At 46.1% G+C, this 21,746-nt stretch overlaps 2 protein-coding genes across 2 annotated transcripts in view; one reads left to right on the top strand and one right to left on the bottom strand.

The window, feature by feature from the left end:
• Positions 1–3,297, top strand: part of ARHGAP31 (Rho GTPase activating protein 31) — a 55,658-nt gene extending 52,361 nt beyond the window's left edge. The window contains exon 12 of the mRNA XM_010567437.1: positions 829–3,297. Within this exon, the coding sequence (XP_010565739.1) occupies positions 829–3,297 (2,469 nt within the window). The remainder of the gene's footprint in view (positions 1–828) is intronic.
• An 11,964-nt stretch (positions 3,298–15,261) lies between these two features.
• Positions 15,262–20,572, bottom strand: UPK1B (uroplakin 1B). The gene is made up of 7 exons (XM_010567436.1): positions 20,504–20,572; positions 19,770–19,970; positions 18,149–18,223; positions 17,288–17,410; positions 16,809–16,988; positions 15,942–16,025; positions 15,262–15,312 (listed from the first exon to the last, which is right to left on the bottom strand). The coding sequence occupies exons 1-7, from the start codon at positions 20,570–20,572 to the stop codon at positions 15,262–15,264; spliced, it is 783 nt and encodes a 260-aa protein (XP_010565738.1).
• Positions 20,573–21,746: the final 1,174 nt, after the last annotated feature.

The raw sequence follows: 21,746 nt of genomic DNA, 5'->3' as shown, positions 1-21,746 counted from the left end.
AGTCACAAAAACTCAGTCTATGACCTAGGCTAAGCAGGGTCAAGAACTGACCATGTACTGATTTCGCTTCTGTCCACATCGCCATGTGGTGATTTACCTTTACACAACTACCTACTGTCCCCTTTTGGTCTTCTTTTCCTGTAACTATAAGACTGCAGTCAGTAAAATCTGTCTGCTCTGAGACTTTCCAGATGTGAGACTGTCCAGATGTCTGAGCATTTTGACCCATAGTCAAGAAGAAGTCATAGTCATAGTCAAGAAGAATTCCCCTTCTACTTTGCTGTGCCATTTGTCTTGGACAGCCTGAACAGTCCTTTTTTCTTCCATTCTTTACACACTTTTTTTTTAATTTTTATTTTTGCCTCCTCTGTATCTCTAGAAGAGCTTTTTCACCAAGCGTCTTACAGTGATACTCATCTCTGGGCAGCTATTTAAAGATCTGTTGGCATAGCTCCTTGAATAGATTATTCATTCCAGTTCGTGTGCAATTTGGGAATGCAGATTCTCTGGCAAGGCCAAGCGAGCCTGAATGGGAAGGGCTGGGAAACGGACTGAGACATTCCAGCTACTCATTCACCTCACTCTTTCAGTACATCTGTCCAGGCCTCATTTTGGCTGCACCTCGGATCTTCTCCTCCATGAACTCACTTGTTTATAGACTTATTTCCTTCCCTGAACTGGTAGCAGTATGCGTGTCTGTGTTTCTGTACCCATGAGTGTGCTCGTTCGGAAGCCTGTCTATTCTAAGAGGGCTGTTTGAGGAAAATGAAGGGGTATTTACTGGTAAGTTGTGAGCTGCCAGGTCATGGTGTTTCTTCTGTTTTTCAGACTGAGGAAGACCCTGCAAATGCCCTTCTAGAACCATTGTGGCCAGAGATACAGCAGGAACTGAAAATTATCGAACCTGAAGAGGAGCTCTTGCTCTTGCCAGCAGCTGTCCCCAAGACGGGCCTAATTTCTGAATCCTCTTCTTCAGTACAAACAGATAGTTCCTCTGGCCCAGTACAGAGCCCAACACTGTCTGAGCAGAAATCTGCAAGCAGAACACCACAGATAACAACTCAGGTGCCTTTATTTGGTGCCGGCAGCATGGAACGACAAGACAGCCTCCATAACTGCCAGTCTGATGTGGCTGCACAGCAGAGCTGTGCTTCAGCCCTACCCAAACTGGGTACTCTTCCGACTGGCACAGCTGCTCCAAAGAACCACCACCCAGTGACGGACAGCAGGAGTGAATGTCTCACTCCTCCCCTGGACTGGAAGCTTCATAGTCAATCAGAATTTAATGAGATTGCCCCAAGTGATGATTTTTCTTGTTCCAAAGGAGCGTGTCCGGAGTCAGGGAGAGAAAAAGATAGCACTTGCCAGCTGCAGAGGGTAAAGGATGGTCTTACCAGAGTCCAGACTCAGAGGGAGAAGCCTGAGATAATGACTGCTGATGAAAGGGACGCATTCTCCTCCAAGGCGCTGAGTGGAGCTGGAATCCAGGAGCTGAAGGAGGGCAATGCTGTTCGCAGAACCCATGATGCTGGTGACCAGGATGATGAGGATACCTGGACAGATAATGTGCAGAGCTTAGAACTTGTGGAGCCATGGGAGGATCACCAGTGGGTTACGAGCCCACTCCATTCCCCCACATTTAAGGATATTCAGGAGAAGGTGATACAGGAGTTCCAGCCACAGAGTCAGAGAGCAGAGACAGGCCTTTCTCTTAGACCACGATTCAGTCGCAGCCTCTCCCTGGACAGTAAAGACACAGTGATGAGTCTGTGGACTATCCCATTCTCTTTCATAGATGCCACTGACCAGCAGCAACCGTGCAGTGACATTCTGCCAGTGACTTGTGAGCTGCCCAAAACACAAGCCGTCTCCCCCCCTAATCTGGGCAAAGCTAAAAGAGATGAAAACATCACCAGTCCTCCAGAAGAACCTTCAAAACCTGAGGAGCTGAGGTATCCCCTCAGCAAGGAGGAAACACCAGCTGAGAAAAAAGAACCCTCCATAATCCCTCTTTCTGAGCCAGAGGAAAAGAAAGTGGATGTGAGCAAAGAAAACCCTTGGAGCTCAAAGGTGGAGCTGTCTTTACCATACCAAAATAGCCCAGGCAGTTCTTCACAGGCGAAGAACACAAAGGAGGAGTTACCCATGTCTCAGGACATTGTCCTGGGGGGAGGAGAGACTGTTACCAAAGCACTCTGCTCTGCCACGGAGTCACAGCTGAGTAGTAAAGGTGAAGAAACACCTCGCAAAGCAAAGACTAGGCCATCGTCCCTCAACTTGGAGTCACTCCTTCCAGCCCCAGATTTCTTCACATTCGAGAGCCTGTCCATGCCCTCTGCCCCTGGGAACCTCCTGTGTGGGCAGAAGGAAGTAAAAAGCAGTGATTCCGTCCCATCCCTGCCGACTGCCTGCCCTGCTGCCAGTAAAGGCGTTCCCTGGGGGTCTCATTTCAATGCCCACGTGGATCTAGACTTGGATTACCTGGCAGTGGCTCATGCCACCACTGGCCGTCGTAACTCTGCCCCTGTCAGTGTGTCGGCAGTCAGGACCTCCTTCATGATTAAGATGTGCCAGGCTAGAGCGGTGCCTGTGATACCACCCAAGATTCAGTACACCCAGATCCCCCAGCCCCTGCAGGCTCAGAACACGGCTCTGCCGGCCGAGAAGAAGGAAGCAGAAGCCAAGCAGGCCATCAGGCAGACTCAACGGGTGGCATGGAGCCACCTGGAGGCCCCCAAGAGCCCACTGACAGAGAAGAAAGCCAAAGCAGAGAAAGAAAACAGTGACCCAGCTCAAAAGGACTCAGCCTGTCCTTGGCACGGCAGCCTCGGCTCTCCGCTGGAGCCATCTCAGTCCAGTCATTACCCCAATCTGGATGCCCCTGTTCTGCGCCGAAAGCGCACCTCTGAGGGGGAGACAGCTGGAGATAATCCACAGTCCTCAAAGATGGAGAGGCCGTCAGGGTTCTCCAAGCCCTCCTATAGATCTAGGCCCGGGAGGCCCCAGAGTCTGATCCTCTTCAGTCCCCCTTTCCCCATTATGGACCACCCCTCCTCTTCAGCAGACTCCAGGGTGTTGTTATCGCCCATAAGGAGCCCCACGCAGACCACCTCTTCGAGCCCCATTTGTGGTGAACTGTCTGAGACCTCGCGGACAACCCCTGAGGGGGTGACGCTGCGGAACAAAATGACCATCCCCAAGAATGGCCAGAGACTGGAGACCTCTACCAGCTGCTTTTACCAGCCCCAGAGGCGCTCTGTGATTCTGGATGGACGAAGTGGGAGGCAGATCGAATAGCAACTGCTTCTCTTACTCCTTTTCCATGGTGGATGGGATGGGAGTGTCCAAGACCAACTCTGTTGCCATTTTGCTGTTGTTATAACTATTTTGTGCAAGATGGACCCGAATCCTTTATGGTTTCCTGCAAAGCATTTTGCTATGGAGGGTCATAGTCTTTTTGTCTTGCTTTTCCTTCCCTTTCTCACCCCTGCCTAGTCCCTCACTGTCTGCTTTTTTTTGTAAGCCAGTCCCAGGGAACTTGCATTTCCTCATACTTATTGTCTAACAAGCCCTGTGAAAGTCTCATCCTCCCTATGGAAAAATAAATCTTGGTATAATTAGAAAATAGGGCTGGGAGGAAACACTGTTCCAAAGCACTGCAGCCCAGGGTGCAGGGACGCAACATCTGCTGAGGAGGTAAGTCCAGATGTTTGGGACCTCCTTCCATTGTTTCCCAGCCACCAGTGAAGGACCATGCCTACCCATCCCTGTTGTCTGATTTAGACAGTGTAAAATAAACAGTGCAGGAGGCTGGGGATAGCTGAAGAGGAAGGCGAAGCTGGCATGAGCAAGTCACACAGGGTGTGAGACACTCAAGCATGTTCCAGTGACAAACACACAACCTGAAGGTGCTGCCTCCAGCTCTGTCCTTGCATCAAAGATGTGTTCTTCCTGACATGTGCAAGGGCTGGAATGAAAGTAGCTGGCCAGGAAACGCCTAGTTGTTCTTTTAATCTTCCAAGTCTTGCTCATGAGTTTTGTTGTGCTCAGCCACACCTTCCTTGGGCAGACAAGATCCATCTTTAGTGTGCAGCTGGCTGTCCAGCGGTAGAGACTTCTCAGGCTGGTATCAGTGAAAGCAAAAATACAGTCGTAACAAAGGCCAGTATCGGCTATTTTCATCATTGCTTAAAGCCAGATGACACCTCTGCAACTATCTCCAGCTGTGCTCCACACTGCCAACGGCAGCGAAAAGCAAGAGGATCTTCTGATCTGCATGTCCTTGGGCTATTGCCCTCTTGCACCCTGACTGACATATCCTTGACCCTTGGTCTTTCATTGCCACTGTGTGGCATGTCCCCAGGTGCTTCTTCTTCCTTTAAAATTCCTCTCCTTGTGATCTTACACTGTTTCTTTGAGAGCATGGCTGGTTGTCACCTTCCTGGCCCTCAGTGCTTTCAGACTGATTAAGAGTATGGTAAAGAGGATGATTTGTGGGACTGCAGAACAGATCATGAACAATATCCTGAGAGGGGGATTTGAAGTGAATTAAACTCTCTCCTGAAGGGCCGTTATTGTTACAGGCAAATACACCTTCATATAAGCAACAGCTGCCGTGGGAATAGAATTAAAGCTTCCTTCATAAAGCCTCTAACTCTACATTCACTGCAGGCTCATCTATTGCCTGGTATGTGACCGTGGGTTATTGCAAAGTCAGGTACAGCCCGTGCTGTCTCTGCAATTTAAGTGTCACTAGTGACTATGGAGGAGACTGGAACACAGGTGTTGCTGCCAGCACTGAGATTGTCCCTGTAATGGTGCTTGCAGGGGCCATCATTCATGGAGATGTCTGAGTTTGTAGGCCCTCGGATGGGTATTATGGGCTAGAGTTTGAGCAGTAACTGAGCATCTGGTAGAAAGTGCATAGCCACCACAATGAGTGTCAGTCAGAATTTCCCAACGGATGTATGTTTAGGGTTTTTTTCTGAAGTGCTGGCATTTTCAAATTGTTAGCAAACTCAGTCCATGAGCTCTTGGTCTGTACTGAATGTGTCACTTAATTAGCGTCATTGTGGCTGGAGGGCCCAGAGCCTGTACGGTGCTTTCTCTGCACACTTTGATTGCTACAGGGGAGAGATGCCAGAGTACTTTTGAGAAGTTCTGGGTCCACAAATGCAAGGAATATATCTTCTCCTGCCATATCCAAAGGGAGCATGAAAAAACAAGAGGGCTTTTCTCTGTCACCAGTTGCAATCTTTGAGCCTCCCCACTGTACTCTTCATTTGCGCGTAATGTCATATAAGAGGGAACAGAGCAGAGAACTAAGTCAGTGCTGTCAATTTTGTTAAGGGAGAATATTAAGCCAGACGAGAGCCTGGAGTTCTTGTTCGGGTCCACGTTCTCTCACAGATGTCAGCCTATGCTTTACCTGGGCAAACCGTGGATGGCAGGTCCAGAACATGCAGCTTCATGACAATTGTATTATCCTCCTCCCAGACCATAAGATGCCTGTGCAGGCTCCCCTAAAAAATAGGGGATTGCCAGTCCTCCATGCTACTCAGAGTTAGCACAGCTCTGTGCTGCATTTACATGGCACCCAAATGCCTTTTTTTTACTGCCTCATGGGAAAGCTTTTCACCACCACGGCTAGGTTAATGGCAAATGACTTGGGAAGGTGCGATACGAGGTATTGTGGTAAGGCTTTGGAGAAAGTAAAAGTTGTGGAAATGATGCCCAGGTTTTGTTGGCATCAACAAAATAGTTTACTTTGGACAGGGATTTATATTCTCACAGTTCCTAGAAGTTTTGACTGCCAAGGCATCTGGAACGGAGCCAGCGAAGCTCACGAAGTAATGTATCAAAAGAAGAAGAAAATGTGATGAAACCTTGGCACCTTAAAACCATTCTTTTTTTTTTTTTTCTTTTTTTTTCCCCCTCCTTATTCTCATATAAGCTGATCTATGAACAAGAAATGAGGTCTGGCAATTTGTATATAATACACTGTCTCAACTCTTAACAGCGTTCCAGTAAGTAATAGCGCTTTTGGCATAAGTGGTGAAACTCCTGCAAGAGAAAATTATTAGAAATCTTTACTTAATATTAAAGATCAGCAGCAACTAAAATCTGTATCCAGACTATACTTTTTAAGACTGTTTCAGAATTCGAACTCAGATTTTAATTAAGCAGAGGTTCTGTAATGGCATCTCTATTTTGTAGCTCTATCCCATCTTTATCTACATTTTAATCTCCAGCCTTCAGCTGATGTATCACACTTTTAAGAGCCTAGCCAAGTGGGATTAATGCAGGCACATCACTCTAGCTCTATGATCACAAGTGGGCTTGTATCAAGAGCGCTGAGATAAAGCCCCAGATCCTGCAGAGCTGAGAGTACTTGCTTAGTTGCAAGGTGCACCACTGCACAGGTATCACCATTCTCAACTCCTGACTCAGACTTCTGCGGAGTTTTTAGTGCTTGATGATGGATCCGTGTTGATACTGATAGTTGCAGTCAGCTTCAAGGACCACAGCTTGACAGCTGGACGGAGCCAGAAGACAGAAACCATCTCCCATCAAATAGTGCTGACTGTGTGGTTGGAGCTTCCTAAGATCCAAATTTACTAAGCCATTCCTGAGGTCAGCTTCAGGGTCAGACCAGATGTCATCTTTGCTTCAGAGCCCTTAAGTCATCCTCTGCCACCGCACAGTAGCACATTGAACCTGAGAGTGGAAGCTCTTCTGAAGTTCAGGGTTTTGCAGTGGTACACTGTGGGTACCAAACTCCTGCCCTCCAGCACAACCCTGCAACACTAGAGACTTTAAGAAAGGATTTGGGTTTTTTTGCTTGTTTGGGTTTTTTTAATTATTTTTTTTTTCTGTGAAGCATTATGGAGAAGGATAGATCAAATTGGTGGGAGATGCGTCTGGCCTAGAATTTGAAGTTTTGTGTATAGGACAGATAACTTGGTTGTTCTTGGCACTATGGAAAGGACCTTCCTAAACAGACTGTCACATCATTTGCAGCTCTGCAAGGGTCATTTCAGGGACCGCGCAGTACATTTCAATTCTCCTGAGACTGTGAAGAGTATCAAGGCCATTCCCAAGTTTGCAGATGGCCCCAGTCTCAGTCATGATACGGTATCACCATCACATGCTGCTTGTGGACTTTGACCGATGGGAGACAAGTGACTCGAGTTCACTTATCCTTCCCATGTAGTCAGGGGGTTTGTGCGGCTTCTGTTAAGTGTAGCTCAGAGTGAAATGGTTGGGCTGGCAAAGATGGGAATCCTCTGATGGAAAGGAAGGATATGGATAATGTTAGCTCATATGGGAGCTGCCTTATTGGTGGGAGAGTAAACAGAAACGAGGATTGTATTTTACCTTATAAATTCCTCTGGGCTGTCCATCCCATGCTATCACTTCAAAAAGACTGGAGCACTTCTTTTTTCACCTTTAGAGCTTCAGAGGAACTTAGGTCTGTACTAGAGAGCATCCATAAAGCCCTGCAACATTTTCCCTCATCCAGAGTTCAAATGGTGCAATCAAAGTCTTTTTTCTTTCTTTATGAATTCTGAAATGCCTGTAGTGGTGAATATTGTGTTAAATTTTTATATATATATATATATATATATAAAAGATCATTCTATATAAATATATTAAAAAGGAAATGTAATTAAAATGAAGGAATTGCCTAAATAGAATTCTGCACATCTGTGAAACTTGGGCTGATGCATGGAACTGTTTTCTGCTGCAACGTTTGTAGCACCAAGGATGTAAGATCAACTGGCTTTTTGCCCACAGAGGAGAAGCTAATAAATTCTGGCTAATCTGTGGTGGGCAGAAGGCCTGAATCTGCCTTCCTGAGCTGGATCATGTCCTGGGAGAGGAGGGATGAGATCAGGGGAGACCAGAGTGCAAGCACTGATTTAGCTTTCCACCACAAGCTTCTCCCCAGTCCTTGAAAATGCAAACAAGCTACTGGAGCATATATTACCTTTCAGGCACGCCCAGGTTTCCAGTTGTCCCTTCTGCTTCTCTCCATCTCTAGGAAAAAAAGATATGTCTAGGGGTGGGGAGGAGCTGTAGCTGTTCCCAATTTGGTTTAGCTTTTGCTTGCTCCTAATCAGTGTAAAGGCTTGGTGATACCTAATTCTGCTCCAAGCAAGGAATGGAAAGCTTGCCACTGAGTTTCAACTGGAGGTGGAACAGGACTTTAACAGCCCTGGAAAGGGAGGATGGCAGGAGGCAAGTGCTTCCTGAGGGCTCCATGCAGCAGCCCAGACCTTAGATCTTGTTCTTGCAGGCACTGGTCCCCTTTGACATACTATTTGCTGCCAGGTCAAGGGAAGGACTGGAAGTCAGACACTGTGAAGAGGACTGTCCCCATCCCACTGGCCCTGGTTTGTGATTATTTCTCCTGCTAGCTCTGATGGATTGTATTTTTGTTGATTTTGCTCTCTGTGTGGACTTGCCTGCCTTTGTGCCTTATTGCTTTAAAAAAAAAACAAAACCTAAACCAACAGCCACCAAAAAAAGGTGTTTTGCCAGGTCTCAGCCATGAGATTAAACTGGAGTTTTTATAAAAACAGACCTGTGCCCTAGTGATGTTTTGAAACATTTTCTTTTTCCTGGATTTGGTTTATGAATGCAGTGTAAATGCATTTGCCTTCCTCTGACACGCGAGTTTGAGCCGTTCTTTTGTTGTGTGAGTGCCCAGGGCACTAAGCTGTGTTTGTCTAGGTTTTGACTATGGGGATAAAGGTTAGGGCCTGATCACACACTTTTCTGATTAGAGGTTATGAGGGCTGCAGCTGCTCTGCAGCTCTGAAAATGAAGTGAGGGCTTGGAGACTTCTATAGAATTACCATTATCTGAAATGCTTTAAAATTTCCAAGAGTAAAGTTCATCTTTTTTCTTACCATTTTTAGTTCTTCCAGGCTGAAATTTTGGTGATGCACAACCATGTTCTCCCATTTAGCACATCTCCTGCAGAATTCTGCCTTGCCTGTGATAACACAGAGCAACGCAGAACAGAGTACAGAAATACTCTGGGATCCCAATGCTTGCAGAGGGGAAGTCAAGCTGGATCAAGAGAAGTTATTATGAAGCCTTTGGTACATTGTGTATGCACTTCTGTTGATTTGTAAAGGACAAGCAAGAACTTAAAAAAATTATGAATTAAGTTTCCTGGTGCTCTGGATTCTCGCAGAGAATTAGCCCTCATTGAGCTAATCTCTGACCTGTAGCGTGGAAGTGAATATTATTAGTATCTGTCTGTTATTCTACCCTGGGGAAAAAAAAAGAGAGGGGTTCTTGTGGTTGTGGCCTCAGTGGGCATACCTGCAGTTCAGCCTGCTCTTTATTCTCCCTAAACCCCAGATGAATCATTAGGTTAAATGAAATACTTTTTTTTCCTACTCAGCAGCTGAATTCAGGGCTTGACTCCCTTTCCTACCTCCTTCATGACTTCAATTTCCCTTTAGGAAAATGCCTGCGTTGTGCTTCCTGCTTACCATGGCAACTGGCACACAAAGTGGGAGAGAAAACCATGTCTGCTGACCTCTGTAATTGTTGTTAGCCATAGCCAATTATTCGTGCTGTACGAGAAACAGTATTTTTGTATTCTTTGTGCCACAGAATCTAGCAACAACTTGGCATAAGACAAGAGGAGAATCTCAGACTGCCCCCCAGAATTCCCATGGTCATGAAAATCAAGCAGAAGTCACACTGCAGACCTAGTCATACTCCTCTCAGCATTGTTCCCTAAATCGCGGTGCTTAAACACATGGAAGTGCTTGAACACAATTTCAGCCAATTCCTTTTGCCTGCTTTCCCATCACTACGAGTTTGAAAGTCTGACTCAGGACAAACATCTGGGTAGGTTTTATTGGAAGCACCAGCTGTAACACCTTGGATACTTTCAGCTAAGCCAAAACCAGGATTAAGCAAGTTCCCAAACTGGCTGTTAATCAGGAAACAATCTAACCCCGTGCCAAAGAGCACTTGATACCAGTGTCTCATGCATCCTCCTTGCAACACAGGAGTCCAGCAGCTGTGGGATACCGGAGGTGTCTAGCTGGCATCCCACTGGATGGAACTAAAGGTCAACTGGCAGCAAAGGGAAGGCAGGCAGTGCATGGAAGGAAATTTAGTCCAGTGGGGCAGACTTAGGCCAAGCTGGCACAAGGCGTCAACAACAGCAAAAAGAACAGGGTCATAATGGCCAAGATGGAGAAAGGCAGTGAGATCTCTCAGTTCATTTTCCGTCTAAGCAGGGTAAACTTTTCAAAGAACATGTCTCACCACAGGGGTAAAGGGGGAACAGGCTCAGGGTTAAGGATTAGAAATGGATGAGAGCTGTGAACCTCAGTCCTAGCCCCCAAAAGTTAGCTAGAGCATGAGGGTTAAAACAAGAACATTTGATTCACTCCATAATAAAAAAGGGTAGCTATTTCCTCATGTCTTATTTGCAAACTGCAGTGCAAGATGAACTACATTTTGCAAACCTAGAAAATTAATAGCAATTATGTGGTGCACTTTGGGTCCAGATATATCTTAAAACAGGACCTGTTTTCTCCCATAGCTACATGGAGCACCTATGTCTCTATCATTTAAATCCCTTATCTGAAAAGACCAGGAAATATTTGAATTCAGTGAGAGAAAAATTACTTCAAAGAAAACTTACTAGCTGCTTAAGAATGAACCACAAGGAACAGGAACATGGGAATGACCAGAGCTGGAGAAAGGAGATGATGATTATTAAACAGGGAAAGTTTCCAGATAAGTAAAACTTGAAAAGGAAAAAGAAAACCCCCCAAAAAACAGCCATGAGATAGAGCTGAATCAGTCTGAAAAATATCATGTAACTACTTCTTTCCCTCCTGCTTCACGAGAGTCAGGAAGAAGTTTAGGTCAGAAAAAACAGGTGCTCACAAACTGCTTTACTCACCTTTATTTGTATTGTGAGATAATTTGCTTTAAACATCGAGGGTCAGACAGTGGAGGCAGAAGAGAGATGTGAAAAGACTAGGCTGGTTATTTTCAGGGATTATTTTGAAGTGGCTTGCCTTTACCTTCTCCAGCCTCTGTGCCAGCTACATACCCTGCTAAAGGTGAGCGTTGCCTCGGAAAAAATAGAGAGGGAAGGTTTTCAGTCCTGCATTCACTCACAGTCAGTAACAGCCCTGAGTAGCCAGAGCAGCTCACCGCTCATCACTTAGCTCTCTTGCAGAGTTTATCTCAACTAGTGAGCATGCAAGAACTGCAGATGACCTTGCCTACGCCGGAATTTCACCTCGCGTGCAAGCTAACATAGTCAGAAACACCCTCACCTTTTTTTCCTGTTGAGGATAAACCCTCAGCACTCATCCTCAACTCCTCATGCAGCAGGATCTTCTAAAGATAGATGCCTGAGATTACAGGGAGAGTTCTTGCAGGAGGTTCCCAGCATACCACACGTTGCAGAGGCTTTCCCCAGTTGCCAAAGAGGGCAGGGCTGCCAAGGAGTGGGAGAAGGAGGCTTCATTTATGAGCTAGTTTTAAGTCAGACTTGGTCCCGACGAACATTTGCTTGGCACAAGTCCCTGTCGTAAGGAATGCGAAAAACTAAGATGCCAGGGCAGTGAGCAGAATGGGGAATAAATCATCTGAGTCAGAGGATACCAAATGCCACCGACAGCCTGGTTGCTGGTTTTCGCAATGAGGTGGGTAGCCAGATGCAAGCATGGCACATAGTGGGCATTGTATGTCGCATATGAACCAGCAAGAGAAGGAGAAATAGGGCCTGTGCAAAGAGATCTCGTGCAGCAGAAGAAGAAATGAGGGGAAAGGACGAAGGGGTAGAAAAGCCTGTTGGAAAAATGGGGGCAAAGCACAAAATACACAAAGGCAGCCCCACATTGCCCCACTGCCTGAAGGAACAGAGACCTTCAGTACTGCCAGCCACAAACATTCAACAGTGTGAAAAACATCAGGTTATGTTTGTGTGCATATGGGAGGGGAGCAGCTGAGGATTTGGGATTCTTGTTGGCTTGGAGGCCACGCTGCTCTGTTAAGTATGAACAGAAGATGTTTCTCAGTGAGACTCTGATTTCTCAGAGCTGGGAATATTACAATAAATTAATAATCTAAAAATAGAGTTGGTAGCTCCGTGGGAGAATTGAAACATGCTTTTTTTTTGCCAGGAGAGAACTGTGAATATTCACACCTGCAGAGAAGAAATACACAGAGCAAATCTGCAAACAAACCACACAGCTTCTACCTGGAGAATTTTTTTCTTCATCCTGCCTTAGTCCAGCAGTTTTCATGCACATATGCATATTGCCTGCTCTGAAGACCACATACATCCATACCTTCAGACAGCAATCCAAACAGCTGAGAATGACCAGGATTTCTTTACGAGCCTCAGCCTACATGTAAACCAGTTCACCACCATTCCTATCATGGACTCCATCCCTTCCTCACCCTCCCCTGGCATCCCAGGTAGGGAACTTGCAGAGATTGGAATCAACCTTCAGAAGCTGAAAAACCAGAAAAAGCTGTGCAGGATTTTTCACAAGCCTGCTCAACATCATTCTGCCATCAGTCCAGCCTTCTTTTTCCTCCTCAGTTCAATTGGATAAAGCTGTGTTTTTCTGGTTGCATTGTGGCATGCTAGGCACTCCTACACAGATCCACCATTTTCCAGGTCACTTGTTCATCACAGCTTTTATTTTTTTAAAACATAAGTCATAAAGTGCAATGTGAGGGAAAGGCTTAAGAAGCAGCAAGCAAATCTGAAGAACCCAAACTTAATCAGCTAAGCTGCTGTTTATGCAATAGGTCAATGGTATCACTTGCAACTGGTTGGAGCAGTTGAATACTTCAATAGTGTATTCAGTTTCGGTTCCTTTTCTCCTGCAAAATCCTGCAGGATTTCCTCTCTATGGAGCACAGTGCTACAGTCACACCACATTTAGATGTAGCAAGAAAGAAGAGACCTCTGGGTCTGAAGCAAAAGACCAGAGGAGGAAAATAATACTTGAAATTACCAACTTCTGTGGTCCTAAAGTTTTCTCCAGGCCATATCTCCAGCCACATCCATATGCAGAAGACCTTGCTAGTCCCTAGAAAGTCCCATCGCCAATTGTTTCACCCATTTGCAGAGCTACTTGAGTTTTAGAAATAACCCGAGCAAAACACCTTTACGCAGGAGCGCAGCTATCCACAAAGGCTGCCGTGACTGAGGAGTTTTTGGAGGGGTTTGGCCGAGCAGGGACAGAGGCTGTGTGCCTGCACAGTCCTTACTCCCCCATTTCTCTCCTCTCTGCTGTTGCAGTTGGCAGGGATTTGCAGTTCGTGGTAAATAGCAGAGAACCCAGTCTTTGCTATTGCTGCCTAACTTAGGCAGACACTGATTCTCTTTAAATTTCTTCAGATTTAGGTATTACTGTAGCTTTCAGCAACATACACCCTCCACCCCCCGCCATTAAACTCCCCCCCCATTTCAAAAACAAACCCACATCACTGACATAGACGGTCTGCATGGTCTATCCATGCCTTGAGTCTCACAAAAAAAGTGCCAAAGACTAATTTCCTTATGGAAAACGACTTTTCCTTATGGAAAACGACTTTTCCTTATGGAAAAGTCCAGGGTCTCCAAGACAGTCACCACCCCACTGAACCAGCGGAGTGGCTGATCCGTGGGGTTTTTCCTTTCTGAAAGCACACTCATACAGAAAACCCCTGCTGTGTTGCAGGGACCCATTTCTTCCTCAAGCTATTTGCCCTCATAGCTGCTTCTTTCTCTCCCCCAGCACCCCAGCAAGAGACTATTCAGCTACAGAGTTTTGGTAGCACCGTACATCATAGTGCTTTGCACTCTGATCTTCAGGATGGAGTTACAGGACTTTAAAGCCTGCCTTCGCACTGCCCCAGATGTCCCAGAGACAGACCTTTATCATTTCCCCTTCGCAAACACACAATCTTGAACAAGAAAAACATGTCACTTCCACTTCTTTTTAATTAGTGTTTTGGTGAATATACAAAAATGAAGAATCAAGGCAGCTGGCAAGTGTCAGGACCTGAAGCAGTACACCTTAGGAAGAGGCTTCACCTTAAAATGCTCTATACAGGAGCGTATTTCACACGACATATGTAACTACTGAAGTCTTCACTAGGAAAGATACCAGATCAGTCTGGGCCAAAGTAAACAGTCTCTATTGAACTGATTGAGTAATGTAACTGTTGATGCAAGGACTGGATTTGGTTCAGTTAGCTCCTTGCTTGCATTTTTCACAGGAGTTACTCGTTGCCATTATTTGCCTTTTGTCCTACCTGATCCAGGGATGTCGAAGGGGAAGTGCACAAGGGACGTGACCATAGACATGCAGGGAGCTGAAGCAAGAAGCAAGGAAATTAGGGGCGCGGGACAGCCACTTTTGCAAAGCCAACTACAGCGTAGGACCCCTCGTATTCTGCACAAATTCTGGCCCGTCGATGTGTGAAATCTTGTGTGAAGTACATAACAGCTTTTTGAAGGAGTCGCTTGTTAGCAAGTGGAGCTTTTCCTGGACTGGCACTTCTGAAGGCAGGAGCACATGCAGTAGTTTCATCAGTGACAGGAGGTAGGCTTGAATATAGGCAGCATATTGCTGAGGAGTGAGCTAGCCTTTTATTGGGCTTGACTAGCAACAGACTTTTTATCTGCAACATGTCTTTACTGCTGACACACTTAAACCTTAAAGAATCTGCCTTATTCTAAGGCAAGGGGTAAGGGAGACCAGGAACAGAACTTGAACAATAAAATATATTAGAGAGGTCTGCAGTCTTCTCCCTTGTAGCATCCGTCTTTATTGGTCACAGGAGGTTACAGTTTTGCTCACATAGCCCTTGCTGGAGCCTTTGGCATTATGATTTACATTCAACCTAGTTTTAGAAAGAGATTTTTCTGGAGCAAGCGTATATGGACATTCTCCTTTCTGATGTCATCACAGAACAAATCAGAGCACTTCTTATCTTATGCTCCAAGGATTTCTTGCACAGCAAAAGAAAGATTGTGCCTCAGCCAGGAGGCATTAAGGCTGCAGAACAAGGGGCAAAGAAGGGACAAGAAAATTCTTTCCTGGAGTCATCAGCTCTGTGTGTCAAGTTTTTGGAGGGGCAAAAGTATATATGGGAGAGGTAGTGGGAAAACTTCAAATTCTCCATGGCACAAGGAGAATGGAGCGAGATGAACGAATGCAGTTTCACACAGTGCTTCAGGACAGCGCTGGGGACGCTGGGCCTTCAGTATTCAATTCTGCTCCAGTAGAACATGGTACCAAGGAGGACGAAGAACTGAAACGACAAGACTACTGAGTTTCTCCGCTCCCCATTTCCTTCTCCCCATCTCTCCCCCAGCCCCAATTAGTCCTACTGGTAGGAGGGAGTAACAGAAATTCTCGATGAGCAAAGTCCGTTCAGGCAGAGGAAGCTTAAAGCTTTTTATCTGCACAGAAGCTTCACAGTGAAGAAAGAAGATATGTGCAGCCATAACTATTTGAATGGATCACTCAGCTTGCTGGGGATTATCTGTCATGAAGCTGCTGAACCCTGAGTACTTAGAGCACTCATACAAAGTCTTTGAACTAGAAACTGAATTATCTGTCATGATTACTGTTTCGGTGATCCAATACCCTTCACGAACAAGTATCTGTAAGCTGTGTTTGCTGTGTTGTATTGCTGAGATGGCAGCAGGCCACAGCAGGCTGGAAAGCCATCTAGCTCCTTACCTGTGGAAGCCAGAATGGAGGGAAACTTGTAAATGTAGCCCTGTTAGTGGAACAGGCTACAGGCAGATTGGTGACAAATGAATAACTATAATCTACAGACGTTTCAAATGCGTCAGTCCTGTCATCGACCTCCACCCAACTGGGTGTGGAATAGCAAGAAAAGAGAAGAGGAAATAGAGGCAATTAAGTACTCACAGTCCAGCAGAGGATGGCAAAACCAAACCAGGCAACACCCCAGGCTTGTGTGTTCATTGGCCCAGAAATAGCGTCATAACAACCCTGTAAGACAACCGTGAATGAATCAACACCAGCTTTGAGCTTGTACCACAAGGCAACAAGCTTATCTACCTCTGAGAGAGACCGAGGCAGCATGCTCCTCTCCTATTGCAATTTGGGTACCTCACAGGGTCTCAAGAAGACGAGCCAGAGCTACACTGCTTATTGACAGCTTGCAGATAGCCTACCTGTTTCTAGCTCCAAATACAAAGCAGAGGCATCTCAGATGCTTCCAGGACAAATTCCTGTGCCATCCACTTGCCAAGTGCACATATATAACCAAACACAGGCCAACACAGAGTTGACCTCCAGAATCAGGAAGCTGCAGGCAAATTTGGAAGCTTGAATGCCTTCTAGAAATGCTTGCTAGTGCAGAAGTTGATGCTCATGACCCAGCAATCTGTTTGACTAGCACAAGCTCGTCTATTGAAAAATTCTACCTTGAGGAGGAGAATTGCTGACTTGCTCACTCATATCGTATGCACTCATCTTTGGGCTAAGTTTGATTTAGCTACTGTCCATCTACATGTTGGAGATGTCACTTCTTACTGGTAGCATTGGGAGAGTTTTCTTAATAGTTCTCTCTCCATCAGGAAAGTCTTTATTACAACCCACCCTGTGTTCAGCAACATGGCCAGGACCCTAGAGGCTTTGCTTCTCCTCCAGAAAGCTTTTGAGCACCTGTAGCTTACAGTGGAGGAGGAAAGCTATTCATTGTTTCCTTCCCTTCCAGCAAGGTGCTTTTGACCAACATACATTAACTGGAAAAAGTGGAGAGGGTCTTACGTTGCTGTTATAGTAGCCGGGGACCCCAAGCTTGCAGCCATCGAGGTTGACGGGAGACCCTTGGGCATCCATGACACAGCAGTTGTGCGGCCAAGGGAAGTCGGCGTCTTTGTGGCTGGAGCGGAAGGTGGACGTGTACTCCTGCCAGTCGGAGGGGCCCCGCACCCCGCAGCAGTGCTTCTGCGGAGCAAGAGAATGGAACGGTCTTTATGGGCCCAGGTCACAGCCCTGCACACAGCTGGACACTGCACATGGCTGGTTAGGCATTAACCACAGATTTATGGGAGAGATTTTTGAAGTGCCTGCCTTTGACAGCCTGCCATCTGATAAACGAGCAAAATGGGGAGTGTGGTAGGACTTTCTCTAAGGTTCAAGGCAGATGCCGTCCTCTTTATTACCGAGTGGCCGCAAGAAGGACTTGAAATTCCAGGGCTGCAGAGCATTTAGTAATTAGTGAGAGTTTTCAGTGTTATTATTACCTGAAGCATGAGTTCATCCCATGTCTTTGTGACCCCTTCAGCCATCCATTTGTCATTGTTATTGTCTACGTCTGACTTGTTATATCTCTCCAGCATTTGCTTTAGGAAGAGATTTGGAGTGAGCTACAGGGAAAAAAAACAGAGAAGAATGCAGGAACTGTGTAAATAAGTGGCCATGTAAAGCAAATATAGGGTTATTTGGGGTGGGTTTGTTTGCTGGTTTCAGTGTCCTGCTAGAGAACAGGAATGCTGCTTCTCCCCCAGTTTTACATACAGAAGAATAAAGAGCAGGATTTGAGGAGCAGGAGCAACAAAGATGCAGATCTTGAGCACGACTCTTAAGCAGGCTCTACCAGATGTCAGATCACAGGAGATGTGCAGAAGCTATGTGTTACATTTAATACATTGCTTGGAACTAAAGCATCAGAAGTCATTTCCCTCCCTACCAGTATCTTTAATAACCCACGTAATCTTTCCCTCACTAGTAACACTGCCTGGGCAATGCTGAAGATTTGTCTTCTACATGTGTGGTAGATTAATCAGGCTGTAGCCAAACGACTAAACATTGTATTGATGATTCAGCTAACCCACGCTGTTATTTCCTTAACTACAAGATTGTAAACATTTTCAAATTTTAAAATAACAAAACTATGTTAAAAAGAACAAAGCTATTTCCTGATCAGAATAATGACGTTGGAGACTTTCCTTGTGGGGTCTTACTCTAACTCAGCAGTAGTCCTTTGAGCTTATACTGTACCACCACACAGGACATTTACTGCACTGAACAGGACTGCTGTGTGCTCTAGAACTGCAACATTTCCCAGAACGGCCGCAAGAATATATGAGGAAAGAAATACTCACAAAGTCTCGTTGAGTCGCTGCTGTGATACAAGAAGCCATTTCAAATGCATAAGTGATCAGCATCAGAATAATATACTGTGGGAGACAGACAGCAGAGTTAGCTCTTGGAGAAACAGTTAAGCAGTTCTTTCAAGATTAAGCCTGAAGCCCTGCTCAAGGCAAAAGAAGCCAGGCTATCCTAGTCTCCTCAGTCTTCTCCATGCCCCTGAACATTCACGTAGCCCTTCCCTGCACTTGTTTTCATTTGCAGTCTGCTTTCTTGAAGGCGTATGCCTGGAATTGTTCTCCATCTCACAGACAAGATTTCATCAGAACCTTATGGCATTAATACCACCCTGCCTCTCTGGAAAATACTTTGCCTGATATGGCTTAGAATAACATTTGCCCTTTTCTTTGTTGCATCTCATTGGCAACTCATGCTTGTTCCATGTCTCCTCCTTCCAATTCCGTTCGCCAGCTATAAGCTTTTCAGCAAGAAGCTGTTCACTCCTAGCAGGAGAGCTTGTACTTTGGGGAAACAGAAGATGCAATTAAGAGTGTCATTCAGATCCTCCTGATTTTGCATCATCAGATTTCCTCAACTCTCCTACTTTGTGAGCAAAGATCCTTCATGAAAACAGATCCTGAGGATCACCTTTCATAGTCTATTTCACTGTTTCTCTTCCCTTCTCAGCACAACCCCTTTAACCTTTCCCATATTCCCTTTGCAGTTCTTGTGCCTCTATTTGTCCTCCCACATTTTATAATGTTCTTCTCAGATTCAGGGCATTTGTTTTCTTCTTATCCCAGCTTCTGCCCCTCGTACCCTCTCTTCTCTCCTATACCACAGCCTTGGCTTTTAGCCAAGACACTAAAATCCAGAGTTAAGGGAATTCTTTTCCATCAGCTCTTTGCTGGTGAATTCCCTGGCACAAGAGTTCAGATCTCTAAGTGTCTCTTGTTTAAACCAAGACACCCTGCCATCCCATATGAATCCAAGAGAGAGATGATTCCAGAGTTTCGGCTCTACCCTTCGTTAATGCAAACACCAATTAAGTTTTGCCACTGCCAGCCTAAAGGACTAAGTAAGAAATTGTACAGAGATTTGTTCATGTCTTAATATTGTCCTTCACTTATCCAAAGCTCTCTGTTCCCACCCCTGTAATTTCTGCCTGCTTGCTGATGTCTAATGTTCTCAGTTGCACCCATATTTGGTATACTAACACATACTAATGCCTTGTACAGAAGTCATTACTTATCAGCCTCTAAACTGAATGGTATATGACAGCTGAAAGGCAGTAAGGGGTGGGGAGAAATGAGGATCTAAACCACATCCCAGCTACATCTGATTGCACAAATGCTTCTGCATTGCTTCAAGGTCAGGGTCAAGGTAGTCAGCTTAAATGTCCATTGTGGCTATTACCATTACTTCCCTCAACCTGGTTCGGGAGCTTCTCATGCATGTGTCCTCAGAGGAGTTACCTTGTGGGACACCACAGACATGATCAAGAAGTACCTTTGGCTCCTTATCACTAATAAAAGCTGTCTTTGCTCAGTGAGTGATTACCAAGGCGAGCAGGGAAACCAAGGCGGTGTTTTTTCAGTTTGGCAGCAATAGGTAGGCAAACTTTGCTACACTTACCACCAGCAGCAAGGTCCTGTTGGACTTAATGACTCCAACGATACCAAGGATAGACAGAGCAAAGAGTGCAAAGCCAACAAAGATGCCAATCCAGGCAGCAGCATAGATGTCATCGTTTTCTGTGGCTTCCAGCAGAGGGTAGAGACCATGGGGATCGGACACAAAGAAGATGCACTCTGCTGTCAGGGCAATGCCGCACATCTGAGAAGGGCAAGTTCGGGAAATCCATTAGATCGAGCTTTCCCAAAGAAATAGCAGAGACAGAAAAAGACAGAGACTGCTTTCTTTTCATTCAACTTTCTGCCAAACAGGGGCTACTTAACTCCTCCTCTACCCAACTCTACAATCTCTTGTATTGTGCCTTCACAGAAGAATTTCAGGCAAAACTCACCCAGCCTAGACCTGAGAGGTCAGGCCTAGGCCTTGAGAATGTTAAGAAAGAATTAACAGAACCTTTCCCATGGAGGGAGGTGGCTGGAAAGATGTTGATCAGCACCAAGCGCTCTTCCCCTAGAACTCATTCCCATAGGATCTTGTGGATCAGACCCTGATGTCCCCTCCCCACCCAACTGATCAGCTAGCACAGCTCTCCTTTACCCCTCCTCCCATGCTTTACTAGTTTATTTATGTGTGGACTTCACAAGTGAAGAGGGATTTCATGGCTGGGAACTGCTGTTTCAAGAAGCATCATACTAGAAGGAAGCCTCCACCCATACCTGTCCCACTTCACTTACCCCAATGACCACATTCCCAAAGACTAATAGACCCTGCAAGATGCGTATGCCATCACCGCTTTTTGCCATCTTTAATTCTTCATGCAACCTGGGAAAAACCAAAGACAGTCTTCAGTTAGACCAGTAGAGTAGGCTTCACTAAGAAATAGAAACTATCCCCAAGGAGAAGGATAGATGGAACCTGCCAGCCTGACTGTACACCTCCCACCCCTTGCTTCATAGTAGTTGCAGAGGAAAAATTCCCCAGGTGTGAAGCTGGTAACTTAAACTCCCCCTGATACTTGAGCTACAGAAGATTGGGACCACTCTGGGGCAGTCAGTGTCTTTGGCTCCCTTTCGGGTAGGGTTTTCACCATCGCAACAGCACCCATGCAAACCTCAGCTCATGGTGTTGTATTTCCAGCTGGCTAGAAACACCAGCTACATCTGGATGGACAGGGGAGAAGTTCGGTGCCTTCCCCTCGCTCCTCTTCCAAAGGAGCCAGCTCTACCCAAGGGTATGCTATCCATCCCACTGGCTGTTTTATTTTGGCCAGCTCTGCCACGGGACTGAACTGGCAACCACGGCGCTTTAGCTGTATCCCACACACATGCCTCCGGAACGTGGCTTGGCAGCACCTTGCTAAGGTTAGCCCCGTCTCACACCCATGCCAAGAACTGGATCTGGGACCCCAGTTCCCGGTCAGGTGCGAGGGAGGGAGAAAGCAGCTCAGGCTGCAGCTGGCTCATGGGAGCCGGGCCAAATAGCATTCCCACCAAATTCCTGCGAGCACAATATCCTGCAGGCTGGGGCCCGGCACCCTGCGTCAAATTCACCCCCTTCCAGAGGGACCGGCATAAAGGCACTAGTCAGAGGTATGAGACCTCTTGGAGAAACAAGCCCAGATGCCAGCGCCAACCAAGACCTTCTTTCAAAGGGACAGAGCGCATGTGTGCATGGAGAGGGGGAGGGAAAAAAAAACCCAACCCTAAGACAGCTGCATTTGCCAGGTGGTTAAGAAAATATAAGCCGTGAAAGAAAGGCTGAAGTGAGTCCAACTTGAGCAGACAACAGGAAAAGCAGCTTGAACACGCCTCTTCTGCCAGAGTACCTGCGCTAGTGCCTTCTCTTGCTGGGGTTGCTGACTCCGGGATTCTTCAAAGAAGCTGTTGGAAAATAAGAGCAGATACAGCTGTCAAGGAAGGGGAGTTTCCTGAGGAACAGAGCATTGTGGGACCTCTCTAACAATGCCACCTTCAGCCT

This window comes from Haliaeetus leucocephalus, unplaced genomic scaffold (assembly GCF_000737465.1).
Source record: "Haliaeetus leucocephalus isolate CR32 unplaced genomic scaffold, Haliaeetus_leucocephalus-4.0 Scaffold228, whole genome shotgun sequence".
NCBI classification, from domain to species: domain Eukaryota; kingdom Metazoa; phylum Chordata; class Aves; order Accipitriformes; family Accipitridae; genus Haliaeetus; species Haliaeetus leucocephalus.
This window is presented reverse-complemented; position numbering and strand designations above follow the sequence as displayed.